General features: G+C 59.3%; 3 protein-coding genes across 16 annotated transcripts in view; 2 read left to right on the forward strand and 1 right to left on the reverse strand.

Annotated features, from left to right (window-relative positions):
- Positions 1-1,771: 1,771 nt before the first annotated feature.
- Positions 1,772-9,513, forward strand: FCER2 (Fc fragment of IgE receptor II). Of its 3 annotated transcripts, none has more exons than XM_027581693.2 (10): positions 1,772-2,497; positions 3,513-3,638; positions 3,957-4,010; positions 4,566-4,628; positions 4,804-4,866; positions 4,965-5,027; positions 5,109-5,198; positions 7,721-7,872; positions 7,986-8,092; positions 8,320-9,513. In XM_027581693.2, the coding sequence occupies exons 1-10, from the start codon at positions 2,476-2,478 to the stop codon at positions 8,456-8,458; spliced, it is 879 nt and encodes a 292-aa protein (XP_027437494.1). In that variant the 5' UTR covers positions 1,772-2,475; the 3' UTR covers positions 8,459-9,513. The 3 variants fall into 3 exon arrangements, with proteins under 3 accessions (XP_027437494.1, XP_027437493.1, XP_027437492.1); XM_027581692.2 differs by lacking the exon at positions 1,772-2,497 and adding an exon at positions 2,750-2,861; XM_027581691.1 differs by lacking the exons at positions 1,772-2,497; positions 7,721-7,872; positions 7,986-8,092; positions 8,320-9,513 and adding exons at positions 2,750-2,861; positions 5,502-6,091.
- A 3,477-nt stretch (positions 9,514-12,990) lies between these two features.
- On the reverse strand, positions 12,991-15,162 carry TRAPPC5 (trafficking protein particle complex 5). 9 transcript variants are annotated; one of them, XM_027584772.2, is made up of 3 exons: positions 14,890-15,090; positions 13,876-14,078; positions 12,991-13,608 (listed from the first exon to the last, which is right to left on the reverse strand). In XM_027584772.2, exon 3 carries the CDS (start codon positions 13,594-13,596, stop codon positions 13,030-13,032), a length of 567 nt encoding a protein of 188 aa, XP_027440573.1. In that variant the 5' UTR covers positions 13,597-13,608; positions 13,876-14,078; positions 14,890-15,090; the 3' UTR covers positions 12,991-13,029. The 9 variants fall into 9 exon arrangements, with proteins under 9 accessions (XP_027440573.1, XP_027440574.1, XP_035583957.1 ...); XM_027584773.2 differs by having other exon boundaries at positions 12,991-13,611; XM_035728064.1 differs by having other exon boundaries at positions 15,038-15,053.
- PCP2 (Purkinje cell protein 2) overlaps positions 14,129-15,887 on the forward strand; it is a 36,019-nt gene continuing 34,260 nt past the window's right edge. For 3 of the 4 annotated variants that reach the window (XM_027584780.2, XM_027584781.2, XM_027584782.2), the window contains exon 1: positions 14,402-14,609. The gene's annotated coding sequence lies outside the window, so the exon portion shown is untranslated. Of the gene's footprint in view, positions 14,333-14,401; positions 14,610-15,887 lie in introns of those variants that run through there. The other variant, XM_027584784.2, reaches the window with a different exon arrangement.

The raw sequence follows: 15,887 nt of genomic DNA on the forward strand, positions 1-15,887 counted from the left end.
TATTTGACCAAGATGTTATGTGACCTCCTGGATCTTTCTAGTCACTTGGGTTCAGCCCCAGCTCTACCAGTTACCTCCTGCAGCGCTCTGGGAATGCGAGTTAGCGTCTCCGAACCTGCGTTGGCTCACCTGAGTGATGGAGAGAGCCATTAATAGTATGGACTTTACCAGGTTGCGGGGAACACCAGGGGAGGCCATGTGTATGATGTGGTTAACCAGGTGGTGAGCCCATAATTAGGTCTGTGAAAATAGAAGCTGTGGGTGGGTGTGCTTTCAGAAGAAACTCTCTCTCCCAGGTTAAGCTCACCATGGCCTGTGGCCCCACAGGCCTCTCCAGTCAACCCCGACAGGCCGGGAAAGTGACACGCTCACAACTCAGGTGAGTGCAAGACATGCATGAGTGTGTGAGTGTGTGTGAGTGTGTGTGCACATAAGTGACCCTCTGTGCACGTGTGGGGCTGGCCCTGGGAAGTGGACAGGAAAGGTTCCCTGTAAGAAGTGACCTCCAGGCTGAGTCTTGAGGGATGCGCAAGGGGAGTTCTGCATGAGGGAAGGGCGGTGGGTGGTGGGCAGCATGGACGGGATCACTGGAGGTGCAGGGTCCTGGGTTGGGGAAGTAGAAGTCAGCGCCTGGCATGATTGCAAAGAACAGATGAGCCTGGGGGGTGTGCTGGGGGTTGACCGCAGGGGGCCGTGGAGAGCCATGGAAGGCTGGAAGCAGGGGCTGGGAACTCTGGTGTTAGATAGAGGGCCTGGCGTCAGGCCTGGTGTCAGGTTACCAGCAGACACCTACCAGGAGGTCATGTCCCCCCTCCCCACCCCCATGGTTGAGCAAATAGGTTCCAACGTCACATGTCCTGGGTTCAAGTCCCAGTCCCACCACTGTGTGACATGGACGAATGACTTTCTTGGTGCCTCAGTTTCCCCAGCGCCCCACCAGTAGGTTAACCGAGCAGCAACTGTGTGCCAGGGCCTCGCACACCGAAATCCCTGGTTGACAGATGAGCCAATTAGGCTGCGCCTTCAGGGAGAAGCCAGGACTCAGCCCCAGGCCTGTCCGGCATGGGTTCACGCAGGTTGGGCGGCGGGATGGTGACACCTCTGGCTTCTTCCACGACGGCGGAAGATCCAGTTTGAGCCGCCATTAATCAGAGCCTGGTCACCACACGTCTCCACTTCTCCAATGCTCAGAGAGGGGAAGTGACTTGCCCAGAGTCATACAGCAAGAGAGACAGCCTGTAACCTCAGACAAGAGGCTTGTCTGACCCCCAAACCCATAGTCTTTGGCACGGTCTTTAAAGTCAAGAGACTTTTTAAAGATTTTTTTTAAAGATTTATTTATTTATTTGAGAGAGCGAGAATGAGAGAGAGTACCTGAGAGGGGGTTGGGTCAGAGGGAGAAGCAGGCTCCTTGCTGAGCAGGGAACCTGATGTGGGACTCGATCCTGGAACTCCAGGATCATGACCTGAGCCGAAGGCAGTCGCTTAACCAACTGAGCCACCCAGGTGCCCAAAAGATTTATTTATTTATTTGAGAGAGAGAGAGAGAGAGAGACAGCGCACACAAACTGGGGAAGGGGCTGAGGAAGAGGAAGAGACTCTGAAGCAGACTCCCCACTGAGCCCGGAGCCCAACTTGGAGCTTGATCTCACAAGCCTGAGATCATGACCTGAGCCGAAACCGCGAGTTGAACACCCATTCGGGCGCCCCAGAGTCAAGAGACTCTAAAGATGCTTTGGGCACGTTGGCAAAGGAGGAAACTGAGGTCTGGTGTCAGAGATTCTGCCCCTCCCTGCAGGAACGGGCACACAGTGGATGCCTCATAAGTGTTTAGGATCTGAGGACCCACTGTGTGCATGGGGCACCTCGCTGAAAGCCTCACACACATTATTATCTCATTTGATCCTACCACGATCTCCTGAGTTGGGTGCGATCATCATTCCCATTTTATAGAGAGGAAACTGAGGCTCAGAAAGATGGAGTCCCAGGCCAAGTTTGCACAGGCAGCAATAGTAACAAGCTGATTCTATTTGTGGTGCTATGTGCCGGGCCTTGTTCAGAGCACTTTACATATTCATGAGAAGCACATCACGGCCCTTAGGCGTAGGTATTATTAACATAGGCATTTTATGGATGAGGAAGTTGGACGAATGACTTTCTTGCCACGTTTATCAAGCACTTGCTGTGTACTTTGCATGTGCTGGACTCCGGGGTGCCCACCTCTGGTCTCAGGCCTGTGACCCTCCATACCACCTGCATCTCCCAGTTAAATGCAACATTGACTCCTGGACATGGATTAAACAAAATCAGCCAATGGTCACTGAGCTCCTCAGGTCCCACATGCTGTCCGGAGCCTGACATCTACCCTTCCTGCTCATTAGAATCCAGATCCCGGCCGGAGCGATTACCTGTTAAGTAGACTGCTTTGTCTGGTGGTGAGCAGCCTGTCACTGGGAGAATCCAAGCAAGACTGCCATGGAAGAGCATTCGTACTCAGGTGAGAGGAGTCTCTGGAGCTGACACTGACAAAACCAAGCACCTGACCTCCTACCTTTCACCCAGGAGAGGAGAGGGGCTCCTGGGTCTCTCTCTGGGAAGAAGGCCCAGCCAGAGGCCAGGGGGAGGTGAGCCCCGACAGGCCTTCCGGGAACAGAGCCAGGCAGGAGAGGGAAGCCACAGAACCCTCCCTTCCCTGACTCAACGCCCTCCAACAAAAAACCCCCGCTCCAGCCGGGGTGCTGGGAGCCAGATAGAATTAGAAGCCAAGTAGAACAGGGACTCAGAACAAGGGGAATTCGGCGTGATGAATCCTCACAGCCAGGATGAGGGGAGGGGGCCTGGACCCATGGTGGGGCCACAAGGTAGAGTCTTGGGGGACCCAGGGATTGGGGTGAGGCCCCCGGGGGCTCTGACATCCAGGGAAAAGGCTGGGGAAGAGCTCGGATATTGAGGAAGAACTGAAAGCCGATGTCCTGAGTTTGGGCCAGGCCCAGGGTGAGGGCTGGGGGTCCCAGGGGAGGGAGGACCCAGCTTTCTGGGCATGAGGCTGGAGATCGAGCGTGGGCGTGTGAGTGGGTAACTGAACCCATAAAAGGGAAGAGGATCACGGTGAGAGCTGGGTGGGGGCTGGCCATCTGATGAGGGGCCGTGGAGGAAGGGTCTCGGCTCCTGGTCCTGGGCCCATCTTTCTGGACAGTGACCTGGCCCCCAGTCAGGCTTGCTGACCACCGGGGCGCAGGCAGAAGGAGTGGCAGACGTGGGGCTGGACGGCGGGAGGGACAGAGTCAGAGGGGCACGGATGCAGAGAGGGACAGAGTCCGGGGATGGGGTGCTCGGTGGTGGGTATGACAGACGGCAGGGAAGGCATGCAGAGGAGGCTGGGGGTCCTCTGAGACCCACTGCCTTAGTGTGGGCTCTGGACAGGCTCCCAGGGCTTGGGGGCTCTGGGTGATGGGGAGACAGCAGTTGAAGCCCGATCTCAACCTTCTTTCCCCCTCCGGTGTTCTCCCCAGACCCAGCAGAGTTCCCAAAGTTTTCCAGAAGGCGGCGATGCTGTGGGCACGGGGTGCAGCTGGTGCTGGTGGGGCTGGCGACCACCCTGCTGTGGGCCGGGCTGCTGGCCCTGCTTCTCTTCTGGCGTGAGGATACCCTCGGCCCCATGCTGTCTCCCTCTTGTGTTCCCTCCCAGAAGCCCACTTTCCGACCCCGGGGAGCCCAACACACCCCTTGGAGTCCCATTTCCCCAGCGTCTCTCCCGCCTTGTCCTCACCAGCCCCCTCCCAAGCCCCTTCTGCCCACCCTTGAGAGCTCCCCACCTCGTCCAGCACCCCTGTCTCCTGCCCTTTCCACACCTCCTGCACAGTATGCCCAAGGCCTCCAACCCCAGCTGACAGGTGGGTTGTGGGGGGGGCGCACCCGGAAACCCATCTCCTCCCCTCCTCTTCTCTCCTCCCCAGACTGGGACACTGTGCAGAACCTGAAACAGCTAGAAGTAACCGCTGCCCGGAACGGTATGGAGGGGCCAAGGCAGGGGAGGGGCTCTCTTGTCCTGCTTCTGCCACTGACCACTGTGGGACGTGGGGAAGGGCTGGGCTCCGGTGTCCCCTCCCCCCGCCGGCCCCGGAACTGAGGGTCAGCCTGCATTTCCCCCTCCCCTGGGGGTGAAAACCCAGAGACTCTTGGAGGGGAGGGGGCACTGAGAAGTGCCTGATGGAATGCTGCGTAATTGCTCCAGGCCTCAGTTCCCTCACCTGCAAAATGGGCATCATTTCAGGGCTATCAAGGCAGAAACAAGCTAAGCCTATGAAGCACTTAGACCCTTGTCCAGTGAGCTTTCAAGAAATGCCTGTTGCATTTACATTTGCTTCTGGGTGGGGGGAGGGACAGGTATTCATTCTATTCTGGCCTGCATTTTCCTGAGTACTCTTGCCCCAAAAATGAAAAATGAAAAGCTTCAGGCCCTGTGACCATGTGAGGGGGTCCGGCACTTGGGGCGGGGGAGGGGAGCGATTCAGGACCCTGCCTTCCTGGCTCCTGAAGACACATCTTCTCTCCTGCCGCACCAGTCTCTCGGGTTGCCAAGGACTTGGAAAGACACAACGGGGACCGGATGGCCCAGAAAGCCCAGGGTGAGGGATGTCAGCTCGGGTCTAGGAGGAGGAGAGGGGTTGGGGTTAACTTGGATTAACTTGTGGGCACAGTGCACTACAAAATGACCTGAAGACATGGGGGGCGGGGGGGGATGGGAGACTGGGGAGGGCCCTGAGGACTGGCTTACCACTGAGTCTCCTCCCTTGCAACCAGCTGCCCAGGTGTCACAGAACATGGAGGAAATTCAAGCTGAACAGAAGAGAATGAAAGCTCAGGGTGAGAAATTGGGAAGGGGGGGGAGTTCTAGAGCTGGGAGGGACCAGTGGCTGGGGGCTCTGGGACTCCCAACCCTGACACCAGCCCACCCCCATCAGACTCTGAGCTCTCCAGGAGCCTGGAAGGACTTCGTTCGGACCTGAGCAACCTCAAGTCCCTGAGTGAGCCTTGGGAGGGGATGGGGGGGGTGGGGGGTGCTGTAAGTTTGTCTCTGACCGCTATGCCCCACCCGATCACCCAAGGCTTGAACGAGAGACACACAGCCTTACATTCACTGGAAAGACTCCAGGAGGAGGTGGTGAAGCTGTGGATAGAGCTACACACGTCCAACGGTGAGTTGGTGTGTTAGGACATGCGTGTGACAACACAGGTGTGTGGTGATGTGCATTTGAATGTGTGGTAGACGTGTGCATGTGACAACGTGGATGGGTGTGTGCTTATGTGTGTGGCAGGGTCCATGGGGGACACACAAGAGTTTCTTTCTGAGTCCAGCTTCTTCCCTCTATGGACCTCGAGCAGGTGGGCGGGGGCGCGGGGGGCGCTCGAACACTTTTTTCTTCCTCCAGGTAAAAGCATTGTTTGCCATCTCTGGGTTCTCTTTGTCTCTCCCTCCTCTGCCCATTGTGGCTCAGCAGAGAGTCGTCAGCACGATGCCCTCAGCCATGGCCCTCCCGGAAGACTGTCTGACCCAGCCAGGGGGGACAAGGGGGGTCACCTCTGCAGCGATGGGGGCGATGCTGGTGGTCATGAGGGTCAGGGGGGCTGCGCAGCAGGCTGCAGGAAAGGCAGACATTCGATCAGTGTGCCTTTAACCTGGGATAGGAACCTGGGTGTTCCTGCCCTGATGTCCTCCCCACTCTCACCCCTACCCTTGATTTTTGGTTTTCCACCTCTGGGAAGCCCCAGCTGCCCCAAATGGCAAAGAAAAGAGGAAGGCTCTGTGCTTGGTGTGAAGGAGTGCAGTCCCCTGGGACACTGTGTGGCTGTGGGAATCTCAACAAGAAACCCGGCTGTGGTCCCTCTGGGGAGGGCTCTGGACCACATTCGCTCTGATGGATGACCTTCCAATTCCTACCCAGTCCCTGGGGTGGCCTGGGGCCTGAGCCCAGCTGCAGGGCTGTCTCTCGATGACTACGCAACACACAGCCAGGGCACTTTCCTCGAAGTTTTCTTCCCCCCGACCAAAGATTTTATGTCTTTATTTATTTGAGAGAGAGAGAGCGAGAGCGAGAGCTTGAACGGGGGGGGGGGGGGGGAGGAGCAGAGGGAGAGGGACAAGCAGACTCTGTGCTGAGCACACAGCCTGCTGCGGGGCTCGATCTCACGACCCTGAGATCATGACCTGAGCAGGAATCAAGAGTCGGATGCTTAACTGACTGAGCCACCCAGGCACCCTACCCTTCAAAATGATCTTCAAGTGCCCAGAGATACTCTCTTCCTGTTTTAACGTGCCCTGCCCTCCCTGCACCAACGGGCCACGTACAGGTCACTGGTTCACGTGTGAGAAACACATGCAGCTTTGTTCCTCCCAGAGGTTGTGGACCCCAGGCCCCTTAAAAACTTCCCCGAAAGCTATGGAGCCTTCCCTGCACATCAGTCCAAGAAAATCTATTTTAAATCAAGAGCTAGTCAACCCAGTAGCAGTGGGTTTAACCTCACACCTGGGAGTGCTGGGTGGTGGCGACAGTGCCTAAGAGCTTCCTCGGGGTGGGCGCAAGAGGAGACAGAGACCAAGGTGGCCCCAGGTCGAGGCCAGGCGGACCCAGCCCTCCATAAGTTCTCCCGATCAATCCCTCCAACTAGACAAAAATCATCTCCGTTTCCCCAAACGTAGCAAGAGTCTGGTTTGGGGGGTGCTGGTAGCAAGGGTGACCAGGGCTGTTATCGGAGCCGATGGTGGGGACAAGACACGGGGGAAGCAATGCTGCAATCTTGGCCCCACCACGTCGGCAGTGGCGTTGGCCGTGGTGGTGGCAGCAGAGAGAGGTTGCCGGCAATCCTGGGTCCCTCTGGTGATGATGGTGGTGACGAAGGTGTCAGTGGCAGGGCTTGGCGTTCATTGCCACGGTGTTGGCGGTTGAGGTGCTTCTGACCGTGAAGGTGTTTGCGGTGCTGACAAACTACACTTGGTGGCTGAGGTGCCACTGGCCGTGGAGCAGATGACGTGCGGATGCCAGTGGTAACTGGTCCGCTGCTGACTGTGGGTCTCTTTGTGGGGATGGTGCTGGCGGAGGCCGAGGTGCTGCTGGCCTTGATGTTGGGTGTCCATGGTGGGCACTCTGCTCTGGTGGGGGTCTTCGTGGCAATGGTGTGGGCTGTTGAGCTGCTCCTGCCGGGGAGCACATTGGCGTCAGAGCTCCAGAGAAGGCAGCCTGCAAGACTTTGTTAGGCTCTGGGGTGGGTCTGCTTTCAGCCCGGACCCCAGGGGTGACTCCGGGAGAGATGCTGCCACACACTCTGCCTATCGAACCCACGGTGCCAGCCACAGCACCAGCCACGGCGTCCACCACAGCGCCAGCCACAGTGCCAGCCACGGCATCCACCACGGTGCCAGCCACAGCATCCACCACGGTACCCGCCATGGTGTCAGCCATGGCGCCTGCCACGGTGCCAGCCACAGCATACACCACGGTGCCAGCCACGGCATCCACCACGGTGCCAGCCACAGCATCCACCATGGTGCCCACCATGGTGTCAACCACGGCACCTGCCATGGCGCCAGCCACAGCATACACCACAGTGCCAGCCACGGCATCCACCACGGTGCCCACCACGGCGCCAGCCACAGCATCCACCACGATGCCAACCATGGTGCCCGCCACAGCTGCCCCCCTGAGCCTCTCCTCCACTCCAGGCTCCCTGTGTAACATGTGCCCCGAGAAGTGGGTCAACTTCCAGAGGAAGTGCTACTACTTCGGTGAGGGCCCCAAGAGGTGGATCCAGGCCCGGTTTGCCTGCAGCAAACTGCGAGGGCGGCTGGTCAGCATCCACAGCCAAGAGGAGCAGGTGGGCCTGGGCTCAGTGGGCAGGGGGGTGTGGACCCCCACCTCGACCTCTTGCATGGTGGGAGGGACCCGGGCACAACTCCCCAGCCCTTCCAGTTCTGTCCTGCTCCCCAGGACTTCCTGGTCAGACATGCCAACAGGAAGGGCACCTGGATTGGCCTCCGGGACCTGGACAGAGAGGGGGAGTTTATCTGGATGGACCAGGGCCCCCTGAACTATAGGTAAGGAGGGGGAATGTGGCAGGGGCGAGGCCCCGACTCAGAGAGGGGGTGCCTCTCTGCAATGACCGGCTTGGGGGGCAGACCCAGGTAGAGGTGAGGGGATGTGGGGGGAGGGTACTCCTGGGCTGCAGGGATGGGGTGGGCAGGGCCCAGACTGACGGATGTGTCGAGGCTGAAGGCAGTAGGGCTCCTTCCTCCTCACCCATTCTCTGATCCTTCTGCTCCAGCAACTGGCGGCCAGGGGAGCCCAACAACGGGGGCCAGGGCGAGGACTGCGTGATGATGCAGGGCTCCGGAGAGTGGAACGATGCCTTCTGCGGCAGCCGGCTGGACGGCTGGGTGTGTGACCGGCTGGCCACGTGCTGACCGCCCACCCGCCACCTCGGCCCCCTGGGGTTCACCGGGACGTGCTCCGAGACCCAGACCCTGACAGTCCCCAGCCCACCTGCCAGGTGCACCCCTGTGTCGCTCCCCTGCCCCAGACACAGAAACAGCCAGGCCCACAGCTGGGCTCTGAGGACCCTCAACCACTTGTGGCTGAGGGCCCGGCCACATTTTCTCCTGCCCAATCGGAAGAAGGGCTGTTGACCCACCCCCAGGCTCCTGCCAACTCCCCAGAGGGCCTGTCCCTTCCTCCTCAGCCCAGCTGGCTGTCCCCACATCCCTGCCTTCGAGTGCTCAGAGGACCACCTCGGAGCAGTGGCGGCTGCCTCAGGCCCCGGTGTGCTTCCTCTGTCAGGCCCACCCACCGTCTGCTGGAGTCAGGAGGAGACCATACCCCCACCCCACCCCTGGGGCCTGGTACACAGAAGGCACTCAGCAAATGCCGGCAGGCCCAAGGGTGGCCTGCTCACCCAGTCCAAAGTGCTGGCCCCGTCCTGGCACGGGTTTCGGGGGGTGTAGGTGGCACCAGCCCCAGGCTTGGTCGGGGTCAGTCCCTGCACCAGAGGCTGAGGAGGGGGCAGGCCAGGACGGCAGGACACACCGCGTTAAACTCCTCGCCCGCCCACCCCACCCCCAATTCCTAGCCTAAAAAAGGAACAACCAGTCTGCTCACGTGGTTCTCAGGCCCCCTGGAGGGGAATCCATGAGGAGAGGCCCACACTGGACCACCCAGGACCTGGGAGCCAGGGGCCGGGCCAAGGGGGCTGGGGAGGGCGCTCCAGGGGCACCCAGGGGTCCTGGGGCCAGGAAGGGCCAGGGCTAGAGCTAGCTCTAGGTCACCTGTTGTCTACCCACTGCTCACCCGATTTCTGCCTCCTCCAGATCCCCCTTGGAACTCCAGGCCAGTGCGTAACTGCCTACCCACTCTGCCCCTCAGGCCAACGTTGGGGTCACACTCAGCACCTGTTTCCCTCACTGCCCCCCACCCCCGAATCCTCAGGGAAATCCATGTGCAGAATCTGCCCTCTGCTCACCACCTCCAGCAACTGCTTTGGTGTAGCCCTCATCCTAGCTTGCCTCAATCTCCTTCTTCACTGTCCCACACCTTCCAGAAGTTTCCTTCTGGCTCTGAGAAAAATAAACAAAAAACAAAACCCAAAGTCTTACAGGGTGCTTTGTGATTGCAGAATCCCTGCAGCTTGCCTTGTTTCCCCAGCTTCACCTCCGCTCTCTCCTCCCCCAACCCCAGCGCCCACACCAGCCTCCACACTGGCCCTTACACATGGAGGCTCACCCCTGCCTCAGGGCCTTTGCACATGCCCTCCCCCCTTGCTCCTCAGTGAGGGCTATCCTGGGCTCCCCCTCCCTCCCACTTAAAATGACACCCCTGACTCCAGATCCCTTTTATCTCACCCTACTTTCTCACCACAAAGTCTTCCCCTTCCAAGAAAATGTGTCATTCACTGATCTGTGTGCTCTCATCTCCCCCCACCCCCACCCCCCCCCCCCCCGCCCCCGGCTTGAATGTGACCTTCAGGAGAGCAGGAGCTTTTGTTTTGTTCTCAGCTGTGACCCAGCACCTGACCCATAGCAAGTGTTCAATAAATATCTGTGGAAAAATGAATGTGTATCCATGGGCAAATGACCTCTTCTCTCAGAACCTGCTTCGTGGTCTATTAAATGAGGGGAGGCATCACGCCTGCCTGGTTCACCAAGGGCTGGTGCTGGGTTCCTCTTCCTTACTCCACTCCCCCATCCCGTCCCCCCCCCCCCCGAATCTGGGGCTTCAGTAGAGACTGTATCTGCAGCCCAAAGCATCCTGTCAGAGCCACTTCAATGGGAAACCGGCCCGATCTGTTCTTACCTCCCCCCCTCCGCCCCAACCTACAGATTGTTCACACCTCCCTTGTCCACAAGTCCCTATGCACCCTCAGCAGGGAGAGACAGACCCTGGGCCCTCTCCCAGCCTACAAGCTCTCCAGCATCCCTCCCTAGGGGAGCAGCCCCTCTTCCTCTCTGGCATCCTTCACTGCTGGGGCCCTGGACAGAGCTGCCTGGCCCATTCCTGCCCCTTGCCCCTTGCTTCTGCAATCTGCCCCTCACCCGGCAGGCCCTAGAAGCCACTCTCCAGGGACTCCAGGGGGGGCACCTCAGGAGGCTAAACCCGGACTCCTGCACTTCTCCCTGGCTTCCCAGCATGCCCCGGCTCACTCCTCCAATCCTGCACCTTCCAGCCCTGCGAGGACCGCCCTCCTGGACTTCAAATCTCCAATCCTGGTTGGCCTCCTACACACTGCCCCCTCACCCGATTCAGACTGCCACCCTGATCACCCCCTCCCCCAGCTCCCTTGGGGCCCCTCCCCTCCCCCCAGCCAACAGCTGTTTCCTGCCCAAGGCCATCCCCGGTGCTACACATGGTAGGGGCTCAATAGTTCCATCTATGCTGTGGATGCTCATGTCCTTTGCTGGGTGCTGAAGCCTATCCCACCCCTTGCTGGAATAACTGGAACCGCCCCCTGATCAGACTTGGCACCCGGGCTCTCCCCACCTCATGCCGACCTCCACAAGGCATCCCAAAAAGCAACTGAGAAGCTGCATCCACCCTACCCCTAAGCCCTCCGTAAACAGTGAGGGGACCCAGGCGAGGGCACCTGAAGTTCTCTTTCACATCAGACTTGAGATTCAAGTCTGGGAGGGGGCGCCTGGGTGGCTCAGTCGTTAAGCGTCTGCCTTCGGCTCAGGTCATGGTCCCAGGGTCCTGGGATGGAGCCCCCCATTGGGCTCCCTGCTCAGCGGGAAGCCTGCTTCTCCCTCTCCCGCTCCCCCTGCTTGTGTTCCCTCTCTCGCTGTCAAATAAACAAAATCTTTAAAAAAAAAATTTTTTTTTAAAGAAAAAATAAATTCAAGTCTGGGAGGAGAAGGGAAGGAAGGAAAATTTGAACAAGATCCCCCCCCCCAAAAAAAGATGTGGCAGGATTTACGTTGGGAAGCAGGAGTGACCAGGAACTCAGGGAGGGTGGTGGGCCAAAGGGAAAGGAGCGGCTGCCTTAACCGTCAGATTTTACTTTTTAAACAAGAAACACACAAGAGCACCTGGCTGGCTGGGTCGGTAGAGCATGCCAACTCTTAATCCTGATCAGGGTTGTTGAGTTTGAGCCCCCTGTTGGGTGATTACTTAAAAATAAAATCTTTAAAAATAAAATAAAGGAACGCCTGGGTGGCTGTCAGTTCAGCGTCTGCCTTCTGCTCAGGTCATGATCCTGGGGTCCCGGGATCGAGCCCCGCATGGAGCTCCCTGCTCAGTGGGGAGCCTGCTTCTCCCTCGGCCTGCTGCTCCCCCTGCTTGTGCACTCACGTGCTCTCAAATAAATCTTAATAAAAATAAAAAAAAAAATAAAATAGGCGTGCCTGGGTGGCTCAGTCAATTAAAGATGTGCCTTTGGCTCAGGTCATGATCTCTGGTCCTGGGATCGAGCCCCGCGCTGGGCTCCCCGCTCAGTGGGGAGTCTGCCTCTCCCTCTCCCTCTGACCCTAATCATGCTCATGCGCACGCTCTCTGTAATAAATATAAAATCTTTTAAAAAATAAATAATAAACAAGGAACATAAATATGTTCATAGATCATCGATATTACCTTCAAAATATTGTAGGCACCCAGATGATTCTGAAGTGAGCCCACCCATTTCCCCAGGTCTTTGGAGGCAGAGTTCTCTCCAAGTGTGGCCCCTGGAGCATAAGCAGTTCCTGGGAACTTGTTAGAAATGCAAATCTTCAGGCGGCCCAGATCTGCAGAATCTGAAACTCTGGGGGTGGGGTCCAGCCACCCCAGTTGCAACCTACTCTGTGCCCTAGGGCACTGCTTCTCAAAATAAGGTACACAGGACTCCCCCGGGGGTCTTGCTAAAATGCAGACTCGCAGTTGGCAGGCATGAATGAGGTGGGCCTGAGGGTCTACACTTTGACCAGCTCCCAGGAGATGCAGATGCTGCCAGTGGTGGAATGCACTTTGAGCAGCAAGGGTCTAACGCAGGGGTCAGCCACCACACTCTGCCTGCTTTCTAGGCACCCAGCCACACCCAATCCTTGGCCTACTGCTGTCTACACTGCAGGGTAGCTGGACAGAGACTGCTAGGCATGAACTACTCACTAACTGGGACTTTACAGAAAAAAGCCAGCCTCTCGTCTAAAGGAGGCTCTCTTAGCCTGATCCCCACCCCCACCCCAGCTCTCCACCCTGGCCTCCAATTGTGATTCCAGAGAGTAGCAGCATTCTCCCACCTCCAGCTAACACCGCAACTCCTTCTGCAGACTGCCCCCCACACTGCCCCTGGCCTCCCCCCAGCCCCAACTGTAATCCCGGGCTGGGTGGGGGAACCTGGCCCACCCCCACCTCGCTCCCGTATTATAAACATGCTTGGGTCTTGGCCTCCCTCACCAGCCTGAGGCAGGCACCTAGGTCAAGGTGTCAGGTGGATCTGTGAGGCCCCCCACACAAGACACAAGACACATTTGGGAAGGGGGCGACTCTCTGCATTCTTTATCTCCCGTGGGGGTCAGCGGCCCTCCAGGGCCCGGTCTCGGGCTATGACCGCCTCCTCAAACTTGATCATGAGCGTGGTGCCCTTGTGCCAGTGCGCCGTGACCTTGGCAGGGAAGCCGCTGTGTGTGAGCACAGCCTCCACGATGCCCGCGGTGAAGCTGGCACAGTTCAGTGTGCTGTTCTCCTTGGGCACAGAGATGTAGGTGTTGATGAGCGGTTCCCGCTCTATGATGTAGAAGGTGCGGGCGTCATCGTTGGCCTGCTCCAGCTTGTCGGCCTCCTTGCCGAACAGCGCCTTCCACACCGCGCCCTTGACGAAGAGCAGGGCACCCAGCACCTTGGTTTCGCGCCGGGCACCCTTTTCGCGAGCCACCAGCGCATCCAGAACGCGTGCGCCCACCTGGCGGCCCAGGGCAGCCAGGCGCGCCTGCAGCTCGGCCACTGAGAAGACCCGGCTCTGGCAGTGCTGCACCAGCTCGGAGAAGAGCAGCGCGAAGGCGCTCAGGCTCACCTCGGTGCGGGGCCGCACCAGTGCGCGCTCCAGCAGCGCCGACTTCCCGCGCGTAAAGCGCGCCTCCATGCTGCCGCCGAGCTGCTGGGACACAAGGAACCGCGTGTCAGGGGAGGGAGATCGTGGAGGAGCACTGCCCCGCTCCACCCGTTTTGTGTACTCCACCGCTGACCTCCCATGTAGGAAAAGAAGAGAGGAAGGAAAGGGGGCAGCCACCTGCACGTAAAGCACGCCTCCTCCAGTAAAGGGAAATGGGGAAAGTAGCTTTACACCTTTGCCGAGGAGAGAGTTGGGCGAGGAGGACAGGAAAAGGAGACCGGAAGGGGGGGGACCAGAAACCATCCCAACCTTCGAGTTCCAGCTGATCGCTCCCACTGAAAAGCTCCTTCGTGCCCCCTCTGCCACCTGTGGGAGCAACTAGAGAACTAGTGCATGGGGGAGGGGGCAGGGATGGGGGGCCGTCAGAGGTCTCTCGGGCACTGTCCCCCGCAAGCCTCCAGAAGCGACAGCGCTGACTTCCTGCAGTTGAAAAAAATTTCCCCGCCTCTCCTCTGCGGAAAGCCAAAGAAACCAGAGAGGGGAGTGGGGTGTGTCAAGACCAACAGCCGGGAGGGTGTGGGGCTTGGGGGACGGACAGACGACAGACATGGGACAAGCCAGGAGGAAAGGGCTCTGATAGGGCCCATCTGGCATGCACGAAGCACGCCTCCTTGAAGATGCAGATGGGCTTTCGTTTGTAAGGAAGACTGGAGGCGGCCGCCGAGAAGGCGCTGGGAACCCCTCCACCTCCGTGCCCTCCAGAAAGGTAGCGGGACAGTGAGAGATAAGGTGGAGGAGGCGGACTGTGAGACCCGGGGTTTGGGGGAGCCAGGAGGGGGCGCTGTGATCCTCCCACCCTAGTGCACCAAGCACTGAGACCGCCACGACGCTGACCTGCGGTGAGGGTGGGAAGAAGGAGCGGATGGGGGGGGGGTCCCCTCTCTTCCCCCTCGCCGACCCTCGCCCACTCTTGTGTGAAGCCGCTGCCAAGGGTGGAGTCGGGAGAAGGAGCTGAGAACCCCGTTCCCACTGAGCAGGAAGGGGTAAGAGGCCGGAGGGGTCGGGGGATGCTGGACTGCCCCCAACGAGGTCTGCGTGAGTAATGGGAAGACCAGCGCGGGGGGAGTCCAGGGGCTCCAAGACGCCCCCCAGGTGCGCATCCGTCTACACGGGGAGGGCCCAGCGCGCGAGATGGGAGGGGGAGTGTTGCCTCCCCCCCCCACCGGGCTGCGATGGGAGCCAGTAAGCTAAGCCGCGGAAAGGCCGGAGCCCCGAGACCCCCGCGCCAGCGTGGACCCGACAGGGGGCCGGGGAGGGACCCACCGTCCTCACGGACCCTTTGCGTGGGCCGAAGCGGACAGACCCGGGATCGCGGACGCCGAGGGATTCCCCAGGCGCGCGGGAGGCTGGGGGGGTCCCGCAGCAGACAAGGCCCGGCGCGGAGAGGGGTCGCGGGCGGGCGGAATCTCACCAGCTTACTGCGGCCGGCGGTTTGGCCGAGTTGCTTTACGGCGCCGTAAAAGGCCTTGAGTGCGCAGGCGCTGCGGCGGGACGGGCTCGTGGGCGGGGCGCGCGCTCTGGCGGAGAGTCCAGAGAGCGGCCACCAGGGGGCGTGCGTGTTCGGGGCGCCCGACCGAGGGGTGTGGCCCTGGGGCCGGGGGCCGGGCTCGCTTGGGTTGGCTCGCTCTCAGACAAACGGTAGCGCGGATGGTCACCGGTTGGGGGCGCACATTTGACGATGGGCCCACGTGTCTGTCTGAGGGGCACACATGTCTGTTTGTCCTAGAGGCACACCTATTCCTTAAACACACATTCTCTTGTCTTAGGGACACGTGCGTTTACTCAGGTACATGTTCTCTTAAGGGACATGCATCTGGGGCGCCTGGGTGGCTCAGTCCTTAAGCGTCTGCCTTCGGCTCAGGTCATGATCCCAGAGTCCTGGGATCGAGCCCCGCATCGGGCTCCCTGCTCCGCAGGAAGCCTGCTTCTCCCTCTCCCACTCCCCCTGCTTGCGTTCCGTCTCTCGCTGTCTCTCTCTCTGTCAAAAAATAAAATCTTTAAAAAAAAAAAAGGGACATGCATCCACGAACCAGGGGCCTAGGGCACTTAGGGGCATGTGCACTCACGGCTGCACGCTCAGTGGGCATATACGCTGAGGAGCACAGTTACACCCGTGGGTACCTGCTTAAGGGCTCAGATATATCTGTGGGCCCACCTGCACATAGGGAGACACTGTCCATCTCAGGCACACACTCCTGGGCACGGAGACTGGGTTACTCCCTGGGTACACGTTCATGGACACCCGAAGACCGACTCGGGGC

This window comes from Zalophus californianus, chromosome 1 (assembly GCF_009762305.2).
Source record: "Zalophus californianus isolate mZalCal1 chromosome 1, mZalCal1.pri.v2, whole genome shotgun sequence".
Taxonomy (NCBI): domain Eukaryota; kingdom Metazoa; phylum Chordata; class Mammalia; order Carnivora; family Otariidae; genus Zalophus; species Zalophus californianus.